This window comes from Dromiciops gliroides, chromosome 4, assembly GCF_019393635.1.
Source record: "Dromiciops gliroides isolate mDroGli1 chromosome 4, mDroGli1.pri, whole genome shotgun sequence".
Classification (NCBI taxonomy): Eukaryota; Metazoa; Chordata; class Mammalia; order Microbiotheria; family Microbiotheriidae; genus Dromiciops; species Dromiciops gliroides.
Genome location: NC_057864.1, coordinates 209,607,399 through 209,630,519, shown reverse-complemented (window position 1 = coordinate 209,630,519; position 23,121 = coordinate 209,607,399). Strand labels below are relative to the sequence as shown.

Genomic DNA, 23,121 nt, shown 5'->3' with positions numbered 1-23,121 from the left:
CCCCTTATCTTAGGGAGGGAAAAGGGGAAGGAAGGAGGAAGGGAGAAAAATTTGAATCTCAAAAATATTTTTTAAATGAATGTTAAAAATTGTCTTTACATGTAATTGAAAAAAAAAGATAATACTATTAAAAATAATCTAGCAGGGGGCAGCTAGGTGGTGCAGTGGATAAAGCACCAGCCCTGGATTCAAGAGGACCTGAGTTCACATCCGGCCTCAGACCCTGGGCATCTTCTTGCCATTGACCTCCTTCTGGTATATACCTAGTTTAACTAAAGAAATGCTTTTTATTTAAAAGGTCTGTTTTATAGACTTCAACTCTGTTAAAGCTATGGTCTCAATTAGTTTCTTTGCTGATTACCTAAGATTTTTTTTTTTAAGTGAGGCAATTGGGGTTAAGTGACTTGCCCAGGGTCACACAGCTAGTAAGTGTTAAGTGTCTGAGGCAGGATTTGAACTCAGGTACTCCTGACTCCAGGGCTGGTGCTTTATCCACTGCTCCACCTTGTTACCCTACCTAAGATTTTTAAAGTAAACCATCATATCATCAACAAATAGGAATAGTTTTGTTTCTTCTTTGCCTGTATTTAGGCTTTTGTTCTTTCTTGTCTTATTGCTATTACTAACATTTCTAGGACTATATCAAATAATTATTAGGAAAGGCAACAACCTTTATTTACTCCTACATTTGTTGGGAAAGCTTCTATCATACCTTTGCTACATATCATGCTTGCTTTTGGTTTTAGTTAGGTTTTAGATAGGTATTTTTTTCATATTGTTAAAGATAACTCATCTTATATCTTGTGTAATATCTCTAGTGATATTAATTTGGGTATTATTTATTTTGGTTTATTTGTCAAAGTATCATATGGTCCTGAGAAATAGTTATTTTCTTTACTGATACTCTTCCGTGTTCTATAAACCTTTCAGCTATAATTTCTCTAACAATTTTTTTCAGTTCTATGTTCTCTTTTTAAAATCTTTTTGGTTTGTCTAACTTTAAGATGACCATTAAAGTCTCCTACAATTATTGTGTTACTATTTATGGTTTTTTATGATGCAGTTAATTTTGCCTTTTTGAATTTAAATGCTATAGCATTTGGAGCATTTAATATTTATATTGGATCATTATAATGATTTCTTTAAACTATAATGAAATTTATTTTTATTTGTATTAACATTTTTAATTTTTAGTTTTTCTGATAGCACAGTTGCTATTTTTGCTTTTTTATTGACTTTACTTGATCCACTGTAAATTCCATTTTAGCCTCTTTTATGAATCTTTAATTTTACATGTGTTTCTTTTAAGCACAAAAAAGCTTGAGGGTTTTGTTTTCTTTTGCAATCTTCTGCCATCTTTTATTTTATTGGATTGTTCAATCCATTCACATTTAAAATGTGGAGATTATAATTGCACCTATTTCCAAGATTTGTTGTGAGGATTAAATGAGAAAAGATTTGTCAATCACTTAGCACACTGCCTGGCATTCAGTAGGTGCTTAAATTCTTGTTTCCTTCCTTCTTTGAATATAATGTTTGTTTCTATATTGATAACAGCAGAGATCCCAGATATGATGATGTATTGTTTGATCCACTTTTGTATTTTGTGTTTTTCTTATTATTTTAAAAATAAACATTTGATTATATATGTCTTTTAATTCCTTCTTAGTGTGGGGTCCTGCTTCCAGGATATGCTGTCCCAAGCTTCAGGGGGTCCCAGTTGTTATGATTTAGTGAGGGGCAGTTTCTTCACTCACCTGGCCCTTTCTCTGGTCTGTAGATAATCCCAGGCCAACTTGCCAATAAACTAGGCAGCAAATCTTTATGTGGTGGGGTCACTAGCTCCAACAAGCCTGCACCCCTTCTCCACCTGGGCCACCACCACTCAGGGTTTCTTCCTGGCTCCCTGCTGGGGTAGGATATCCAAATCCCCCCTTAGCTCCTGCATACACCCTAGTAGACTCCCCCTGGCCAGCCATTCAGCCCTCTCACCAGACCATGAGCTTAGTTCCAGAAGATGCCAGCACTGCAGCTGATTAGGTAGCTCCGGGATAAGTTTCTCTGGAGCAGCCTGCCTGGGGCTGTGTCTGTGTTGGTATGATTTGGGGGCTGAACTCCACTCCCAGCCTAACTCCCCCTTCTGCTAAACTTCCAAGGTGTCTTTGGCTGGAAAATAATCTCAGCTGTCTTTTTGTAGGTTCTGCTGCTCCAGGAGTTTATTTCTGGCTGTGTTTGGGGGTTTTTTTTGGAGTAATTGTGTCAGGAAGTCTGAGTGTCTACTGCTTTTCCTCTGCCATATTGGCTCTGCCCCTTCTTTCATTCTGAAAAATTGTATATGTAATGAAATCTTGAACTTCTGTTACATCTGTTACATTTGATTATTTAATAAGTGTATATTAAATTTTACATCGTCCAAAATTGCCAATTCGTTTTCCCTTCTGAATTTTTTTCTTCTGTGAATTCTTTAATGTTTATTAGTATTTCTCATATTTGAATCTTTATCACTATTCACTACCCATCCTGTTTTTTTCATAGAATCATCTCTTAGTTTTATTTTTTTATTTATTAATTCTATTATTTTATTTATTAATTCTATTATTACTTTCAATTTTATTAATCTCTTCTTTAATTTTCAGAATTTCTAATTTTATATTTAATTGGGGGATTTTATTTTGTTCTTTTTTTAGTTGTATGCCCAATTCTTTGATCTCTTCTTTCTCTATTTTATTTATGTAGGGAGTTACAGATATAGAATTTCCCCTAAAACTGGTTTGACTACATTCCATAAGTTTTGGTATGTTGTCTCATTGTTGTCATTATCTTTGATTAAATTGTTGATTGTTTATATGATTTGTTGTTTGACTCACTCATCTTTAGAATGAGATTATTTGGTTTCCAATTAATTTTTGTTCTATCTTTCCATGGCCCTTTATTACACATAATTTTTGTTGCATCATGATCTGAAAATGATATATTTACTCTTTCTGCCTTTCTGCATTTAACTGAGGTTTTTATGCCCTAATACGTGGTTAGTTTTTGTGTAGGTCTTTCTGCATTATCTCGAGATAATCCTGTTATTTTGAATGTTTTGTCTTTAATATGTTTAATTATTTTGTTTTTCTCTAATGTTGAACCATCTTTGCATCCCTAGTATAAAGTTGCTTTTGACATAATTAATGGTGGGTTTTTTAATCATAAAAATACTTTATTATTTTCCAATTACATGTAAAGATAGTTTTCAACATTTGTTTCTTTTTTCTTTTTTTAATGATAAAAGTATTTTATTATTTTCTAGTAACATGTACAGATAGTTTTCAACATTTCTTTTTTTTTTTTAGTGAGGCAATTGGGGTTAAGTGACTTGCCCAGGGTCACACAGCTAGTAAGTGTGTGTTAAGTGTCTGAGGCCGGATTTGAACTCAGGTACTCCTGACTCCAGGGCCGGTGCTCTATCCACTGCGCCACCTAGCTGCCCCTCAACATTTCTTTTTTATAAGATTTATAGTTTCAAACTTTTCTCCCTCCCCTCCCTCCCCCTTCCCCAAGATAGCAAGCAATCTGATAGAGGTTATATATGTACAATCACATTAAACATATTTATGCATTAGTCATGCTGTGAAAGAATAATTAGAGCAAAAGGGAAAAACCTCAAAAAAGAAAAACAAAACAAAAAATTATATAAATAGTATGGTTCAATTTGCATCTAGATGCCACAGTTCTTTTTTTCTGGATTTGGAGAGCCTTTTCCATCATGAGTCCTTTGGAACTATCTTAGACCATTGTATTGCTGAAAGGAGTCATGTCTATCACAGTTGATCAACACACAATGTTTTGTTTTTGTTTTTGTTTTTTTTTTTTTTAATGAGGCAATTGGGGTTAAGTGACTTGCCCAGGGTCACACAGCTAGTAAGTGTTAAGTGTCTGAGGCCGGATTTGAACTCAGGTAGTCCTGAATCCAGGGCCGGTGCTCTATCCACTGTGCCACCTAGCTGCCCAACACGCAATGTTTTTGATACTATGTACAATGTTTTCCTGGTTCTGTTCATCTCACTCAGCATCAGTTCATGTAAGTCCTTCCAGGTTTCTCTGAAATCTGCCTGCTCATTGTTTCTTACAGCACAATGGTATTCCATTACATTCATACACCTCAACTTGTTCAGCAATTCCCCAGTTTATGGGCATCCCCTCAATTTCCAATTCTTTGCCACCGCAAAGAGAGCTGCTGTAATATTTTTGTACATGTGTGTCCTTTTCCCTCTTCTATGATCTCTTTGGGAAAAAGACCCAATGGTGGTATTGCTGGGTCAAAGGATATGCACAGCTTTATAGCCCTTTGGGCATAGTTCCAAATTGCTCTCCAGAATGGTTGGATCAGTTCACAGCTCCATACTGCCTACCCCAATCTGCCCTCCCTTTTATCAGCCCCCTTCCCTTTTCTTTACCCTTTTCTCCCCCCTTCTCCCTTCCCTCCTACCAGTGCCCTCCTTTTCCCTTACCCTTGTGGAAATTTATTTTGATTTGGGGACCCTACTTTTGGGGTGAGATTAGAAATTCTTAGGCCCTCAGGGTCTCTTCTGTATGGGAGGTGCTGGTGCCCCTCCCCCTCTGCTTTTGCTGAGCCAAAAAGCCCCATGGACTGTTCAAGATGCCAGGTCAGACAGCTCGGGGAAATAACCCCCAGCTCCCTCCGAACCGAGCAGAGCTATCTGAGAGATCCCGGACTCATCCAGGCCGGGCTCTGGCATAGCCTGTGCTGAGGCATGGGATGCTTGAGCATCCCTCCAGCCGCAGCCCTGACTGGAAGATTGGCTTGGTGTGTGGGTGCAAAAAGCCCCAAGATTTGAGTGGAGTTAGCAAAGATATATATAGACCTAGGGGTTAGACTCAGGGTGGGTGGAGAAGAGGACTGGAGGCTGGCTGACAAGATTAGAGGGGAGACAGACGAGAGATGATATGGACAAGGATGCAGGAGAAGGCTAAAGGACTAGGAGTAAGGAGGAAAGGCTGAAGAACAAGATAGAGAGACTGGGCGGACAAGATTAGAAGTTCCAGGTGTAGCAGGTGGTAAAGAGATGCACTGCAACACAGTCAGGTTGTGCATTTTATTTCACTGTATTCTTAATTTTAAATAGTATCTCATAAATAAACTCTGCTTTGATTATTTGGTTAAGAGGCTTCTAAATCCAGTGCTTCTCAATTTGGGAGTGGAGCAGTGTGGTGGAACTTTATAAATGGTCCATGCTAAGTTAATAGCAGTCAGCCAGTTAGTCAAAAGTCCCCAGATTATTCCTCCAGTCAGATTAGCCCCCAAATTAGACCCAGTCATTTAAAATATTTCTACATTTGAATGGTGACCACGGCAGAACTTATGGCCAAATTATAATTTTTCTAAACTTATAATTTTTCATATAGTTATAATTTTTCATAAGTCCAATTATATAATTTTTTCAGACTAGATTAGCTAGTTAATAATAATTTTTTACACCCTTTTACTTCCCTAAAGAATGAGCTAAATTTCTTTATCCAAATGAGCATATGTTATTCCCTCTTTGAACCAAATCTGATAAGAGTAAGGTTGAAACAATGCTCACCCCTCCCGTCTTTCCCTCTATTGTAATAGGGTTTTTGTACCTCTTCATATGATGTAATTAACCCCATTCCACCTCCCCTTTCCTCTTCTCCCAATATACTCCTTTTTTCCCACCATTTAATATTCTTTATATCATCACATCAAAGACAATTTATATTTAATAGCCTTTATATATACTCCTTCTGTCTGCCCAAATAGAGATACAGTTCTAAAGATTTATAAGTATTATCTTCCCATGTAGGGATGTAAACAGTTTAACCTTATTGAATAATCCACCACCCCCACCCCGCCCCCTCTGCTCCTGTTTACCTTTTAAACTTCTCTTGAGTCTTGTATGTTAAGATCAGATTTTCTATTCAGTTCTGATCTTTTCACCAGGAAACCTTGAAAGTCCCCTATTTCATTGAATGTCCATCTTTTTCCCTGAAAGAGAGTGATCAGTTTTGCTGGGTAGTTGATTCTTGGTTGCAATCTAAGCTCCTTTGCCTTCCAGAATATCATATTCCAAGCCTTGCAGTCCTTTAATGTTGAAGCTGCCAGGTCTTGTGCAATCCTGACTGTGGCTCCATGATATTTAAATCGCTTCTTTCTGGCTGCTTGGAATATTTTCTCCTTCACCTGATAATTCTGGAATTTGGCTACAATATTCCTTGGAGTTTTCATTTGGGGGTCTATTTCAGGAGGTGATTGGTGTATTCTTTCAATGATGATTGTATCCTCTGATTCTATAATATCAGGGTAGTTCTCCCTGATAATTTCCTGGAATATGGTATCTAGACTCTTTCTGATCATGGCTTTCAGAAGTCAATAATTCTCAAATTGTCTCTCCTGGTTCTATTTTCCAGGTGAATTGTCTTTAAATTGAGGTATTTCACATTTTCTTCTAGTTTTTCATTTTTTTGATTCTGTTTGGCTTATTCTTGGTGTCTCACGGAGTCATTTCACTTCCATCTGTCCAATTCTAATTTTTAAGGCATTGTTTTCTTCAGTAAGCTTTTGCACCTCCTTTTCCATTTGGTCAAATGAATTTTTTAAGGAATTGCTTTCTTCAGTTATTCTTGGTGCTTCCTTTTCCAAGCTATTGATTCTTTTTTTTATAATTTTCTTGTGTTTCTTTCATTTCTCTCAATTGTTTTTTTTTATTTTTTTATTTTTTTTTTTAGTGAGGCAATTGGGGTTAAGTGAGTTGCCCAGGGTCACACAGCTAGTTAAGTGTTAAGTGTCTAAGGCCGGATTTGAACTCAGGTACACCTGATTCCAGAGCCACTGCTCCATCCACTGCACCACCTAGCTTCCCCCGTCTCAATTGGTTTTTTTTTTTTTAGTTAAGCTTTTTATTTAATGTTTCAAAAAATATATTTAGTCAAACAGACCAAAGCCCATGTCATCATCAGACTCCTCGGACTCTTCTTTTTTTGCTTCCTCTTTCTTTTCCTCAGCTGGGGCAGCTGTGCTAGCAGGAGCAGCACCTCCAGCAGGGGCAGCACCACCAGCTGCTGGGGCAGGTCCACCAACTCCTACATTGCAGATGAGACTAGCAATGTTTACATTGTTCAGGGCCTTTGCAAATAATCCAGGCCAGAACGGTTCAACATTTACACCTGCTGCTTTAATGAGGGCATTAATTTTATCCTCCGTGACTGTAACCTCATCATCATGGAGGATGAGAGCAGAGTAGATGCAAGTGAGCTCGGAGACGGCCATTTAGGGAGATAGATGAGGAGAGATTTGTTTGTAGTGGTGCTAGCCACCGGCTGAAGTGAGGGTTCACCCCAACGTGGCCTTAGCTTCCAAAGAAGAACCAAGCACCTTACAGACAACTGAAGAGAAAGCTCAATTGGTTTTTAAAATCCTTTTTGAGCTCTTCCAAGAAGGCTTTTTGGTCTTGAGACCAATTCATCTTCCCACTTGAGGCTTCACACATAGGCAATTTGAGAATATTGTCCTCATCTGAATTTGTGTTTAGCTCTTCCCTATTGACACAGAAACTCTCAATGGTAAGAGCCCTTCTCTGTTTCTTACTCATATTGTAGCTTATTTTTTTAAAGTTGAGGTCTGCTCCTGGAGCACAAGGATCACTGACAAGGGCCACTGTTTCAAACTTCTTGTGCTAGGGAATAGGAGCTATATTACTGGCTTTCTGCTCTGAGGCCTCTATGGCTTGTGGACTTCTTACTGCCCTGGGCTTGCTCCCTGTGCTTGTTTCAGGTGCTGGGATGGCTTGGCCCAGTTGCATTTGTCCTGTGGGTGCCCCTCTAGGTGGCAGCCTGCCCTTTCAGCTGGTGCTGGCAGATCTCACAACTGGCCTGCTGAGCCACCAGCTTGCTGAGCTAGGATCAAGGGGCCTCAGTTGCTCTGCTGTGGCCAAGAGCTTCCTGCTTACTTGCCCACACCCCATCCATGCTGCACTGCACTGAGCTGTGCTGCACTCCCCTTTTGCCCAAGTGAGACTGACCTTTCTTGAAGTCTTCTAAATTATCTCAAGTTGGAAGATTGTGTGTCTCTATCTTTTTTGTATGTTCTGTAGTTTCAGAATCTGTTTAGAGGTTTGATTTAATGGGGTTTTTGGGGGAACCCCAGCACAGTTCAGGTAGCTTGCCGGCTTCTCTCTGCCATATTGGCTCCGCCCCTGACTGGTGTTTTGTATTTAAAAAAAATAAATTGTTGTAGTTTTTTTAACCAGAATTTTATTTAATGTTTTTGAATTTATTATTTTTATTAAATATTGATAATGTTGGTCTATATTTCCTTTTGTTTGCTGAATCTATTCCATGTTTTAGAACTATATTGGTCATTTCTTGCATCCAAATAATATGCCATTTCTTTTATCTATCACAATTCATTCAGCCATTCTATAATTGAATTGTTATTCACTTTTTCTCTAATTCTTTGCTATATCAATATATACTGCTACAGATATTTTTGTTATACGAATTTTTGTTCCTGTGTTTCTGATCTCTTTGGTGGCCATATTCCTTATTGTAGTATTCTTCAGCCAAAGGACATTCTCATTTAGTGACTTTTTGCATGTGTTTACACATTAATTTCAAGATAGTTTGGGCCAATTGATAGCTCCACCAACAGTGCATTAGTACATCTGCCCTCTGACAGTTCCACCAACCATTACCATTTCATCTTTTTTCTTTTTTTTTTTTTTGTGGGGCAATGGGGGTTAAGTGACTTGCCTAAGGTCACACAGCTAGTAAGTACCAAGTGTCTGAGGCTGGATTTGAACTCAGGTACTTCTGAATCCAGGGCTGGTGCTTTATCCACTGTGCCACCTATCTTCCCCCTACCATTTCATCTTTTGTTAACATTGCCAGTCTGGTAGGTATGTAGTAGCATATGATTTTTTTAAAATTGCTATTAGGCAGCTTATATTTCTTCCTTTGAAAACTTCTTATAAATATTCTTTGAATATTTATCTTTTGGGGATTGGCTCTTGTTCTTTTATTTTTCTATCAGTTCCCAGCATATCTTAGATAACAGGTTTTTATCAGAGATATTTGGCACAAAAAGTTTTTTTTTTCCTTCTTGAATGCTTTAGTTCTATTTCTAACTCAATTAGTTTCACTTCGGTAAAAGCTTTTTAAAATTAATTCTATTCTATGATTTCTTCTATCTCATGCTTAGTTAAGCCATTGTTTTTTCCCACCACCTCTACCCCAACTTCTTTTTTTTTTGAATATTTTCTCTTTTTTTCAATTCTTCTACATTTTAAATGATACTATCTTATACTTAGGTCATGGATCCATTTGTACCTTATGCAAATATATTTATGGTATAATATATTGTTGTAAACTTCATTACTGTCAGATCACTTTTTAGTATTCCAGCATTTTGTTTTGGTTGTTGTTGTTAGTCAGGATGTCCTCATCCAAATATTTCTTGTCCTTGGGTTTGTCAACCTCCATATTCTGTGGCTTCTGAGATTTATTTACCTAATCTGAAAGTAGGAGTGAATTGCTCACCCTATACTATAAAAAGATAATCATTGATAATATTTAGTAATCTTTATACCTTGCTACTTTACTGACATTATTGCAGTTAATTTTTGATAAATTTCTAGAATTCTATAAATTCTCATATGCAAATATTGGTAACTTTTCTCTGCATATTCATTCAATTTTTTATCTTTGTTTTATTATTATTTCTGGGATTTCTAGAACTATATCAAATATTAGTGATAACAATGACTTAATCATTAATCTTACCAGAAAGTATTTTAATGTTTCTATTCTTTTTAGTCTTTTAAAAATTATGAATATATGCTGTAACTTGTCTAAAGCCTTTTCTGCAACAATTAATATAATTATATAATTTTGCTTATTAGTAATGTAGTTTATTATGATAATTCTTTGCTTAATGTTAAACCAGCCCTGTATTTCTCTTATAGTTATATTTTTATCATGGTGAACTGTCTTTCAAATACTTTGCTGTTAGCTCTTTGCTAATTTTTATTTAATAGCTAACATTAGCATTCATTAACTATATTGGTCTATAATTTGCTTTTTCTGCTTTATCTCTCCCTGGTTTACATATTTCCATCATGCTTGTCTCATACAAAAAGTTTGGTAAGAATTTTGTTTTCTCTGTTTTTGTAAATTATGTAATACTGAAACTAATTTTTATTTAAAAGCTTTTTAGAATTCAGTTACAAATCCATTTTAATCCGCCCCCCCCTTTGGAAAGTTATTTCTCCTCAGCCTTTTTCAGGTTGTTTTTGGAATACAGTTTGTTTAAATTTTATATTTCTCATCTGTTTGTCTTGCCATTTCATATATTCTTGTAAATATTTTTTGTATTTTTGTGCTTTCTAGCCTTTTCCTGAGATTATACTGATTTATTAAGATTTTTCTCTGCCTTTTCATTTTTTTATTTTTTAAAAAAAGCTTTAAATTCTATTTTTATGTATTCTTAGTTTTTAAAGATTTATTATCTAAACAAGTTCAGGTTCCTGAACTTGTGCTTTTTAATTATTGTGTTTCTGGCGCAGGTGGCTTTTGCTCTTGTAGTATCATTCCATTCTTTCAGAATTTCTCCCTTTATCTTTTATCCCATAGTATTTTTGTTCTTGAACTGGCTCTCTTTTTGATTATTCTTTTTTTCTTTATCTGTTGTGGTTTGTCCTTTTTCCCCCCTGTTTAATTTTCCTGCCTTGTTCCATTCAAAAAGTTGTTTTTCTTTACTTGATGCATTTCTTACTGTTTTGAGGTGATAAAGGAGTTCTCAGCTATAGACACGACTCTCAATATACCTTTTCTCTGTAAGTCCCTCAGTATAATATTAATTTCCAATCCATTTTATAAGATTGCTGTAATAAATACAATAATATAACTAATGATTGAAATAATTGTGACTTTAAATATTGATAATAATGCTCACTGGTTTCCACAACTAGTATCATCATTGTTGTCTTGATGAGCCTTACTAATTTTGGGTATATATTAAGACTTTATTTTATATATAAACAAAGAAAAAGGGAGTTGCTAATTGATAACAGATATAAATCATCTTATTCTTAGATTGAATTATACCAAATATGTTGGGGTCTACAACATTAAAATTACTTTTTAGTGATAGCTTTAGCAATGAAAATGAACTTATTTTGACCATCCACGCTAAAAAATATTTATCATAACCAAATAAAAATAATGCCTAATATCCCCCTCTTCTCTTACTCTTTTTAAAATTTAAATCTAAATATACTGGTATACAGAGGTATTTAATCTCTTTATTAATTGGTACTCTAACTTTGTTATTATGTTTTGTTGAAGACAAGGTAACATGATATTAAGGGAAATGTTCTTTTTACTTGAAGTTAAATGGAATATAGAATGATCTACTGACTTCATGACCTAGAGTCTTTGGTATCTATGGCAACAGAGAATATCATATTCTTTTTTATAAACTTTAACCTTTTCAGAATTATTTTCTGAATATTATTGAATTAGGGAATAAGAATGGAGTGGGGACTGATTTTTTCCGTCAGTATAATTAACATTTAAATTAATTTGTATACTTTATTTCCTTATATCATTTACATTTTACTTTTTCCTTTCCTTACATTATAACTATTAGAATCTTCTAATTATATTTGTATATATTTTTAAATGAATGCTTGAATTATTTATTTTGAATAAAGAGGACAGCCTTATCTTAAGAATTAGTTAGTGTTTAAAGTGGATATTTCCTCATGTTATGTTTGAAACTATTTATAATTATTGCCTTTTTTTCATACTTTGCTAAATTAAAAGGCAGATCTAAAAAATCTTACATATGAAGATCTGGATTTAAAATTATAGAATGAAAGAGATTCTTCTGTTTCATCATGAATTGATTTACTTATTAATTCAATAAATATTTATTGAATTCCTATTTTGTAGAAATCACTTATTGAGGGGTAAGGAGATGAAAAAGAAATATGGAGTATCCTATACTCTAGGAACTTATAGTATATGTGAGGAGATATTCAGGTCATATCTGAATGTTAACCTACAAAATAAATAAGCAACAATGGAATTTTTATTATATGGTGTTACCATATAATGTGGAAAACAAATGCCATAGGAATTCAGAAAAGGAGAAGTCTTAATTTTTTGGGTGGAGGAAGCAACTCGAACAAAGACCTAGATTTGGAAAATAAGCATTTAAAAAAATTGTTTTGTGAGATGTTGAGAAGAAAGAAAAATTATGAATTTTTTGTTGGGGACAGTTTATCAAGAGCTTTGATTGTCAGGTTGAGAAATCTGAACTTTGTCCAATCTTCTGGGAGCTACTGAATATTTTTAAGGCAGGGAATAACTAATATAAAAAAGGACATTTGCTAGAACAATACATAAAGCATGTTTAAAGTGAGAAAGCTTGGAGATTGTTATAAGAATCTAGGCACAGAGCTGTAAAAACCAGAAGTCATCAATAGAGAAGTGAGTTGTGGCCATATGGTACATTTAGGGAATTTTTGTTTGGCTATCCCAATTAGTAAATATTTCAGTACACCAAAAGAACTGAAACAAGTGCACAGTGTATTTCTGGTTGTAGCTTGAGCATAAGGTGAGGTGGTTTAACTTTATAAACAAATATTTCCCAATATTACTGTATAACAAGTGCTGGGAATTTGAGGAGTTTTAGGACAACGAAGCTCAACTTATGTAATACATATTTGCAAATACGCATAACTACTGGCAAAACTATGAATTTATAAAAATTTAATAGTGATATCAGGTGAATTCATAGAATTTCATTGCATTTATAGTCAATGAACATTGTATAAGTGTTCAAATGATTTTTCAGTAGTGTTTACACCAATGCTTCTTCATCTTTTTTGTATATAGGACACTTTTGGCAGTGTGGTGAAGCCCATAAACCTTGTTTCAAAATACAATTTTTTTTATTTTGGGCGGGGGAATGGGGGTTAAGTGACTTGCCCAAGGTCACACAGCTAGTAAGTGTCCTGAATCCAGGGCCAGTGCTTTATCCACTGCGCCACCTAGCTGCCCCCAGAATACTATTTTTAATGCACAAAATAAATGCATAGGATTACAAAGAAATACATTTTACTAAAATATAGTTATCAAAATATATATATTTTTAAAAAGCAACAATTTCACAGATCTCAGGTTAAGAAACCCTGATCTGAACTATCCAAAATCTACTAAAATTCTATTCTGAGCTTTATTTGTAATTTAATGGTGACTGTGGATTCTCAACTCCTATAACAGTGGGATCCCCTGTGGCAGACTTAGAGGAGACCTCTTGTGGTAAACTTATGGACAAGAGTTATGCAGCATGGGTAGACTCAACAGGTTAGAAATCTACATTGTTCTGACTGAGAGGAGCAGAACCAGGAGAACATTGTACACAGTAACAGCAACATTGTTGTGTGATGAACAATGGGGATAGACTTGACTCTTCACAGCAGTGCAACAATCCAAAACAGTTTCAAAGAACTTGTGATAGAAAATATTCTCAACATCCAGAAAAAAGAACTGTGAATTATGAATGCAGAATGAATCATACTGTTTCTACTTTTGGACTGGATTTTTTTTGTTTGAGGTTTTTTCTTTGTGCTCTGATTGGTCTTTCACAAGATGACTAAGGTAGAAATATATTTGATATGATGTACGTATACAACCTATATCAGACTGCTTTCCATTTTGGGGAAGAGGAAGGGAAGGGAGGGGGGTGGAGAAAAGAAAAATTTGGAACTAAAAATCCAGTGTAAACAAATGTTGAAAACTATCCTTATATGTAATATATAACTGGAAAATAAAATAAAAAAAAAGAAATCTGCATTGTTGTAAGGAACATCCAAATCAGTAATAACACAGGTGTATTTGCATATTGAAAAAAAATTAACACTTCACTATCTACTGATTTTCATTTTAGGCCTGTGCCTCAAATTTAAAATCTCAAATGGATTAAAAAGTTCTTTCTTTAGAAATTCCTCAGCCAATTCTCTTCTTTATTTGTCCATTGCTAATATCAGTGAAATTCATGAGCTTTTTTGATTTGCTAACTCTTGGTTTCTAAGAACTGAATTGGCAGTAATTAGGATCTTTGTTACCCTTAGAATCAATACTTAGAGCCAAAATTTAAGTTCTAAATAGGACTTGATGGATTTTATTTTATTGGGATATAAAGACAAGACACAATATGCTCCTTAAATTTTTTTCCTGAAAAGGGAGATACTGAAATCATTGCATTGTTTATCATGTATTGTAGTACATAGTTAATAAGGTCAAATATAGCATAGAACAAATATTAACATTTTAATATTTTAAATAGTAATCACTTGAGAATTTAGTACATTGAGTTTATTGCTTTTTCTTTTTCAAATCATGTAATCCAGATAAAATATCTAGATGCTGAAGGATCGTAGTGCTGTTAATGTTTGTAGAGAACTCATAACCTTTGGTATATAGAATACTCTTCAAGTTGTAGGTGATCAAAAACACTGTTAATTGGCTTTATGCCCTTGCTCTGACAAAAAAATATCAGTTGTTTCCTTCTTAGGAGGTAAAGGTAGGCCATTAGTACTAAAGGTTGACAATGGGGATATATGAGAATTAGAAGGATGTGAGGAGGGGGAGAAGGATGATATGTATGTGATTTTTTTTTTATTGTGCACATACCTAGAAATTGCAGAATGTGTGTCTATACTTTAAGTAAATTAATAATTATTATTTTCTTTCACATCTTAATGATTCATTTTTTGTTACACTAGCAAACATTTTAGTTTTTTAAATGTAGCATTCTCTTCTTAACTTCCAGATGGAAAAAGTGGAGGCAGATCTAACAAGATCCAAATCTCTTCGTGAGAAGCAATCTAAAGAGTTTTTATGGCAGTTAGAAGATGTCAAGAAAAGATATGAACAGCAGGTTAGTCTTTTATTTTAAGAATGTTATTTTATTTTTTTAATGACATTGATGACATCTGAAAAATCAAAATACTTGCATGTTTTAGCTATGTACTACCCTATTTACTTCAAATAATAATTGGTACAATAACATTCTAGTCAACGAAAGAATTGCAGGTGTCTCATGAACATCATTATAAGATCTTTAAAAATTTTATTTTTAAAAATATTTTTTTCCAATTACATGTAAAGATATTTTTTCAGTTCTGAATTTTTCTGTTACCCTCCCTTCCCTCCCTGTTCCCAAAGCCAGTAAGCAATCTGATATAGGTTATAAATTATAATCATGTTAAACATTTTTGCACATTAATCGTGTTGTAAAAGAAGAATCAGAACAAAAGGAAAAATGCAAGAAAGATTAAATAACAACAACAAAAAACAACAACAAAGCAACAACAAAAGTGAAAATAGTATGTTTCAATCTGCATTCAGACTCCATAGTTCTTTTTCTGAATGTGGAGAGCATTTTCCACCATGAGTCTTCTGGCATTGTCTTGCATCATTGTATTGCTGAGAAGAGTTAAGTCTATCACAGTTGATCATCATACAGTGTTGCTGATATAATGTACAATGTTCTCTTGGTTCTGTTCATTTCACTCAGCATCAATCATTATGATAAGATTTTACATATCCATTGTATATCTCTACAATGATTTCTCTTTCTGTCTGGTTCTTAGTATAAATAGCAAAGTTTCTCATTTCCTTGTACCTCTTATATTCAATATATTTTACATATTCCTTGGAAATTTGAAAAAAAAAGGCATTATCTCAGCTACCTGGACTACAAGAAAGTTTTATGAGGGCACTGATAATTTCTTTGAATTTAGTATAATCTTAGTCTGGAAGCCTTACCTTAATTTTTTAATTCTATTTTAATTTTCTATCACCTAAAACAACTCTCCCCCTTTTAAACAAATAACTCTCCCCCCTTTTTAGTCTAAATTATGGTTAATTCAGAAGTAATATTCTTTTATTTTGTTGGCAGAAATGAACAAATACGTTTCTAGGGTATAGTCTCTTTATATGTTATTTGGCCAAATTTCAAATTTTTTGCACCTTTATGTTTGATGGCATTAGTTACAGTTTGACTGACTAGGTTTTCTTACATAATATTCTGCTTCTAAGATAGAATATTTTGCATATTTAATCTATTGAACAGTTCAGATTGTTGAATGATAAATTATCAGTGAATCTCTTGTACATATATTATCATTTAATTGAATGATTTGTTTTCTTTCTTTCTTTTTTTTTTTCCCTGGGGAAAAAAAGTGACTTGCCCAGTGTCACACAGCTAGTAAGTGTCAAATGTCTGAGGCTGGATTTGAACTCAGGTACTCCTGAATCTAGGGCCAGTGCTTTATCCACTGCGCCACCTAGCTGCCCCCCTAATTGAATGATTTGAACATAGATTCTTGTTTTTATGTTGTGTATGTTTTCATCAGAAATGTATAATGCTTGACATATAGGCACTTAGTGTTTATTGAATTTGTTGAATTGAAATAGCATTAAGGATAGATTGGAAGGTGAGAGAATATGTAGGGAAACTAGGAGGTCAGTAGTTGGAGCTGAGGAGGGGAGAATTCTAGGCATGGGGGACTGCCAGAAAAAAGGCCTGGAGTTGAGAGATAGAGCGGCTTGCTTATGAAACAACCAGGAAGCCAGTGTTACTGGATTGAAGAGTACATATAAGGGGGCAGCTAGGTGGCACAGTGAATAAAGCACCTGCCTTGGATTCAGGAGGACCTGAGTTCAAATTTGGCCTCAGACACTTGATACTTACTAGCTGTGTGACCCCGGGCAAGTCACTTAGTCCTCATTGCCTCCCCCCCCCCAAAAAAAAGAGTAAAGAAATAGAGTAAAAAGAGTACACATAAGGGAGTAAAGAGTACATATAAGGTATATGAGGACTGGAAAGGTAGGAGGGACTAGTTTATGAAAGGATTTAAATGTCAAAAAGCATTTTGCATTTGCTCCTGTAGACAATATTGTCACAGGGGAAATAGGTGGTAGTGGTATTCCTTAGGTATTCCTCTTTGAAAAATTACAACTCTTGCACACAATCCAATTACAATAAAATGGTCTTTTATTTGGGTGCTTTAGAGAAAGCAACCAAGAAAGAAATCAATGACTTCACCTCAAGGAGAGGAGGTGCCTTTCTCTTTGAACAGAAGGAAGGCAAAAGCTTTTATAGATGGAAGATGAGGTGGCCACCTGACAATGGAAAATTCCCTTTGGGGGCGGGGTGGGGAAAGATTCCTGAGAGTTAGGGGGAATTTTCTTTTGGAATGATAGTCCTGACCTCTGGGTTATCTCTGTCTCCTAGCTCAGGTTGTAGCCATGCCCAACTGACTTTCTTGTTATAGAATTCAATCTCCCCCTGCTTCTTAGGTGTGTCCATCCTGATAGTTAGTTGGCCAGTTTAAGCTTTAATAGTCACAACCCCCATGTCAGTATGGAGCCACTGGAGTTTGAATGTGGGAGTGGTGGTGATGGTAATTACATGATCATTTTAGGAAGATCACCTTTGTGGCTAAATGGAAGATGGAATTAGAGTAGGAAGAGATTTGAGACAGGTAAGCTCACCATGGGGCTCTTGCAATAATCCAGGTATGAGGTGATGAGGGCCTGCACTACAGTGGTATCAGTGTCAGAGTAGAGAAGGGGACATATTCGAGAGATGTTGTAAGGGTGAAATTGATAGACCTTGGCTACAGATTGGATATAGGGATGAGAGATAGTGAAGATTCCAGCAAGATTCCTAGGTTGCAAGCCTTAGTGACTGGGAGGATGGACTGAATTAGATGAACCTTGATGGCCCTTCCAATTTTTTAATTCTTTGATGTGTTGAGAATATTAGATTTAGGTTCTCAGGCCAGCTCACCAAAACTTAGTTGTACTGGATGGGCAGGTGTGCATGGGTTAGTCTTTTCATCCTTCAAGGTAATTCTTACATCAGGTAGATCACAAATCCATTGGCATATTTGATTATCTGAAATATAGGACAGTATACATAATATTATTATATAGCATAACCCGGTTATGTAAAAGTGTATTAGAAGAAACTGCCTTCAGAGTACCAATTCTTGAAATCAAAGCATAGTTCCTCTTTCCCCTCTCCCCTCACATCCCCAACCCTCAGCCTTTCCCTATTCTAGAAAGTGAGAGTACCAACTCAATTCTAAGATATAGGTGGCTGTTTTTATAGCCTGGGGCAGGGACTCAGTAGGGTAGTGTTAGGAGAAAGGGAAGGAGTCAGAATATGGAGATAGGGTGAAAAATTATAAAGGCTATACCTTTTGCTTTTGTAAACACTTCAGGAGCCCTTTTAGTCTTGAGCTGGGTTCCCAGTCATCTCCTTTCTTTTCTTCTGCAGTCCTCAGAGATTGGCCCACTTGCTTATCCTCTGATTCTATTGCCATCTTGTTACTTCAATCCAGGGTTTCTCTGTTCCCTGGTACATTGCAGTCTCACAGTTCCTCCCTACCTATTCCTGAGGCAACGAACTATCTCCTTACTTCCCTTCCCTTTCTTTATTTGGATCCAGTGGGCAAAGCTGCACAGAGACATTAACTAATGAATTCTTTGTACACACAAATGATTGAAATAAAACATCTATATTAACAAAGAAAAACAGACTCATACTATCATGAACATTTCATTGTGGGAGCTAGGGCAGGGACATAGAAGCAGTATGTGAACAGCAGGACTTCAGCCCAGACTTTCCTGACTTTAAGTCTGGCTCTAGTATCTGCTTTGCTACCTTTTGACAATTAATTACATGTCATATATGAAGAGGATCTTGTGGAATTTTCTTTGTTTATACAAAACAATTTAAATTGTTTAAAATAAATAAGATTTAGTAATCTTTAAATGCCTTCTTACTCAAGCTTTATGCTAGTTAGTGTTTCTTATATAAGAAATAGAAGATATGGCTCCTATTTTCAAGATAGAATGTACAACTTTGAGAACACTTGAGAATAAGCACAATACATTATGCTAATAAAGCATGTTGGTAGGTTCAAAGGTCATATAAAAACTTTCTTTGTGGAACATTGGATAACACCTCTGGGGCTCAGTTTTTCACCTAAAAATGAGGAGTTAAACTATGGTTCAAACTATGGCTTCTCTGCGACCTTCACCCCTAGTTCCATGATCTTTCTAGTAACTAAAATCTATGACCAAACTTACTGCACAACAGGGTGACGGCTACTTAATGTAAATGTGTATTAAAAGAATTTAGACCATATTTTCAAAAGTCTACACATTTAATAAGTTTAAAATGCATTGTCCCTTTATTTCAAAATTTTATGTTCTACCCCCAGAGAGGAGGAGGGTATTCTTAAATGTTTTCTTGAATTTACATTGAGTAACATTAAAATCATGAGAGGTAACATTGTACAGTACATAGAGGACTGGCCTTGAAGTCATGAAGACCTTGGTTTAAGTGCTATTTTTGATATATACTGTCTATGTGACTGAATAAATCACCTAAAATCTCAGTGCTTCCTAACTCCTTGTCTAAGCTACTGACAAGCTTCTAGTCTGTATCAGTGAAAGGAGTTTCTATATTCAGAATTCCTTACCTACATGAAATCATAGACCTGATACCATATTATATAATCATCTATATTTACCTTGGCCCTTAAAATAAATTTAAAAGCATTTTCATTGTAGGATTTATAATCTAAAAGAGACATCGAAACTCAAGGTCAAATAATTATACATTTGTTTTTTTCCTTCAGACCTGTGATTTTACTGGTTTAACTAACTTCCAGTGATGGACTTCCTTTACCATTCATATCAGCAACTTTTCTGTAGCTTGTAGTCCTGAGGGTTTCCAGGGCACTGTGAGGTTGGTTCAGTGCCTTGTTTAGGGTCACACTATCACTATAGGTCAGAGACAGGCCTACCTGATTCCTAATGCAAGTTTCTGTTCACTGTACCAAATTGCCTCTCATTCATGCACTGTTTATTTTAATATGCTATTTTCGTATTGAATAATGTGTCTATCTTATATTGAAAATTCTCAGAGGTTAACAATTAGGCTTATATGGTTTTCATAGTTTCTCCCATATTACAGTATGATATAATTAAAGGGATTGACAATGTATAAGGTAGACTGGGTTTGAATCCTATCTCCAGTACTTAGTAGATGTGTGACCTTGTGCAAATGACTAACTTTTTTAGTTAGTTTAGTTTCAGTTTCCTTATTAGGATAATAATATCTGTAGTACCTATCTCACAGAGCTATTATGAAGATCAAATGTGTTAATGAATATTCAACAACAATAACTGCTGCAGGGCCCCAAGGGTTACTGAGGCACTGTACCCTTCCTTTCTCTCCACTAAGAGGCACTTCTCAAGCAGGTACAGCTCACATTCAGTGATAGAAGAGCATAATACATTAAAAGAAGAGTCATCCTCTCCTTTTTCATCTGTGCCTGCCCAATCCTAGAAAAATTACTTAAAATTAGGTTTTGGCTCATTTCTAGGGTTTCCCCATTGGGAAAAATAGACAGGTAGTCATTGGATAGTATAGATCAAGTATAGGCTAGCTATTTATTTCCTTTTCACAAAAGAAATCCTTGACATACTTAACATAGAAAAGATCCATAAGCAAGTATTGGGAAAAGACTTAAAATCCAATAGACTAACTTATAATTTTTGTTATACTTTCTTAGGAGGTTGAGGGTTAATGTCAAGACATGAATTAGCTTGTGAGACTGATAAGTAAGCATTTTACATTTCACACTGGCTCTGCACTATCCAGGAAATTTCCTCTCCAAAACAAAAACTATCCTTGGCACTAGTCAACTCCAACCAAGGAAACAAAGATATGCAGACCCTTTGAACTCACAAGGTTATCTCAGTAGTGGGACATATCCATCCATCCCAGGATCATTGTTTAGTCAACCGTGCTCAAGGATAGAAACAAAAAGGAGAAAAGGCAGCCAGAGGTGTCAAGGCACAGGCTTAAGTACAGGATCAAGTATCTGCTTTTGCTTACACATAGGAGCAGCTGGTTTGGGGGTGAGAAAGGACAGGGGCTCTCTTCTACCTAGCACCCACTAGAGATTTATGAATGGCTTTGATTAATTTTAGAAATGGGAAAAGATGAGAAGACAGAGAACAGGTCACTTCTTTGTAATAAATATGCATTGTCAGTCAAAAACAAATTCCCACATTCACCATGTCCAAAAAATTTATGTTTCCTTTTGCATCTGGGTCCATAAGATTTCTGTCAAGAAATAGATCGCCCGTAATCATCTTTGATCATTGCATTGATTAGATTTTTTAAGTCTTTCAAAATTCTATTTCTATAGTGTTTTTATTATTGTATTAATTGTTCTTTTTGTTCTTATTTCATTTAGCATAAGTTTATACAAATATTCACAGGTTATATTGAAGTCATACCTTTTATAATGTATTATGACATAATAGTATTTCAGTACATTTATATTTCATTATTTGTTTATCCATTCCTTAATTTACAGATACCTCCTGGTTTTCCTGTTCTTTGTTACTATAAATAAGAGTTGATATAAACATTTCTGTACATATGTGTTCTTTGCCTCTTTCATTGATCTCTTTCTCTCATATATATATATTTGTGTGTGTGTGTGTGTGTATCCCTTTGCTATTACAAGAGGAACTACTATAAACATTTTTGTATATGCATTTTTTCCTTCTTGGAGCTTTTTGATGTAGAGGACTAGCAGTGGTATTGCTGGGTCAAATGATGTACATGGTTCGGTAATTTTCTAGGTATTGTTCTGAATTGTTTTTCAGAAAGGTTGATCCAATTCATATTTCCAACAGTGCATTTATATGCCTGTTTTATGTACCTGTGTATGTGTCTATGTGTAGCTTCTCCAATGTTTGCCATTTTTCTTAGTTTAACTTTGCTAATCTGATGAATGAGAACTGGAACTTCAGAGTTGTTTTCATTTGCAGTTCTCTAATTGTTAACATTTTGAAGCATTTTTATATGACTTTGAAAACTTCCTGCTCATATCCTTTGATAATTTGACATTTGGTGAAAGGCTAGTATTCTTATAAATTTGTACCCTATGTATTTTAGAAATGAGACCTTTATCAGAGAAATTTGTCACAAGGGTCTAATTCCAATTCCTTCTCGGTGATGCAGGACTAACTCTTTAGGGTTTAGGTTAGACCAGAGAAATTTGGAAATCATATAGATAAAGATGAGAACTATCAGAGAAGTTTGTTACAAAGATCTAATTCCAATTACTTCACTTCTAATTTTAGCTGCATTTGGTTTTGTTTGTGCAAAAACATTTTAATTTTATGTAATCAACCTTGTCAATTTTATCTTTTATGATTCTCTCTATCTCTTATTTGCTCATGAATTCTCCTGAACTTATCTCTGGAAGCAGATGAGATCAAAAAGGGAGATAGTATATTTAGAGAAATGAAGAAAAGATTGTTCAGCAGCACTGAGGACTCAGATGAAGTTATATACTATAAGTTTATAGTGGGTGAAGTCATCTGGATATCAGAATTTTCCAGAGATGCTTATTGACCCAAGGAGTGAGAGTGGAAGAATCAGACTTGATTAGCAGGTTAAGTATGTTATATGGTCATCTATTAAAAAGAAGTGTAGGGAGGCAGCTAGGTGGCGCAGTACATAAAGCACTGGGCCTGGATTTTGGAGGACCTGAGTTCAAATCTGACCTCAGACACTTGACACTTACTAGCTGTGTGATCCTGGGCAAGTCACTTAACCCTCATTGCCCCACAAAAGAAAAAAAAAACAAAAACAAAAAGAAGTGTAGAATAATAACTATTGAAGTATTAAAATGGCAGATTACAGGATCAAAATGCTATATGTAGCTAATGAAACCAGAAATAGGGAAATGAAAAAGAAAATAAGCAGGGTTCCATGAACTAGAGCATGTACAGAAGACAAGTAACTGATTTAATATGAGTGAAAAAGTGGGTGGGATAGGATAGCAAGTTGTGGTAAGAGAGTGGGATTTTAAATTTTACTATAACATGGTAGTATGGCTCACTGTCATGGAAAAGTCCAAGCTATAAATGCACCTATGTGTGGTCGAAGCAGGGCAATGGAGGAGTTTGTTGGTGTTGGTC

General features: G+C 35.1%; 2 protein-coding genes across 3 annotated transcripts in view; one reads left to right on the top strand and one right to left on the bottom strand.

The window, feature by feature from the left end:
• Positions 1-23,121, top strand: part of CEP112 (centrosomal protein 112) — a 479,659-nt gene that overhangs the window by 165,147 nt on the left and 291,391 nt on the right. Inside the window, exon 19 of the mRNA XM_044003044.1 lies at positions 14,864-14,971. Within this exon, the coding sequence (XP_043858979.1) occupies positions 14,864-14,971 (108 nt within the window). The remainder of the gene's footprint in view (positions 1-14,863; positions 14,972-23,121) is intronic.
• Positions 6,950-7,294, bottom strand: LOC122754518 (60S acidic ribosomal protein P1-like). Of its 2 annotated transcripts, XM_044003051.1 has the most exons (2): positions 7,227-7,294; positions 6,950-7,151 (listed from the first exon to the last, which is right to left on the bottom strand). In XM_044003051.1, the coding sequence occupies exons 1-2, from the start codon at positions 7,292-7,294 to the stop codon at positions 6,950-6,952; spliced, it is 270 nt and encodes an 89-aa protein (XP_043858986.1). The 2 variants fall into 2 exon arrangements, with proteins under 2 accessions (XP_043858986.1, XP_043858985.1); XM_044003050.1 differs by having other exon boundaries at positions 6,950-7,294.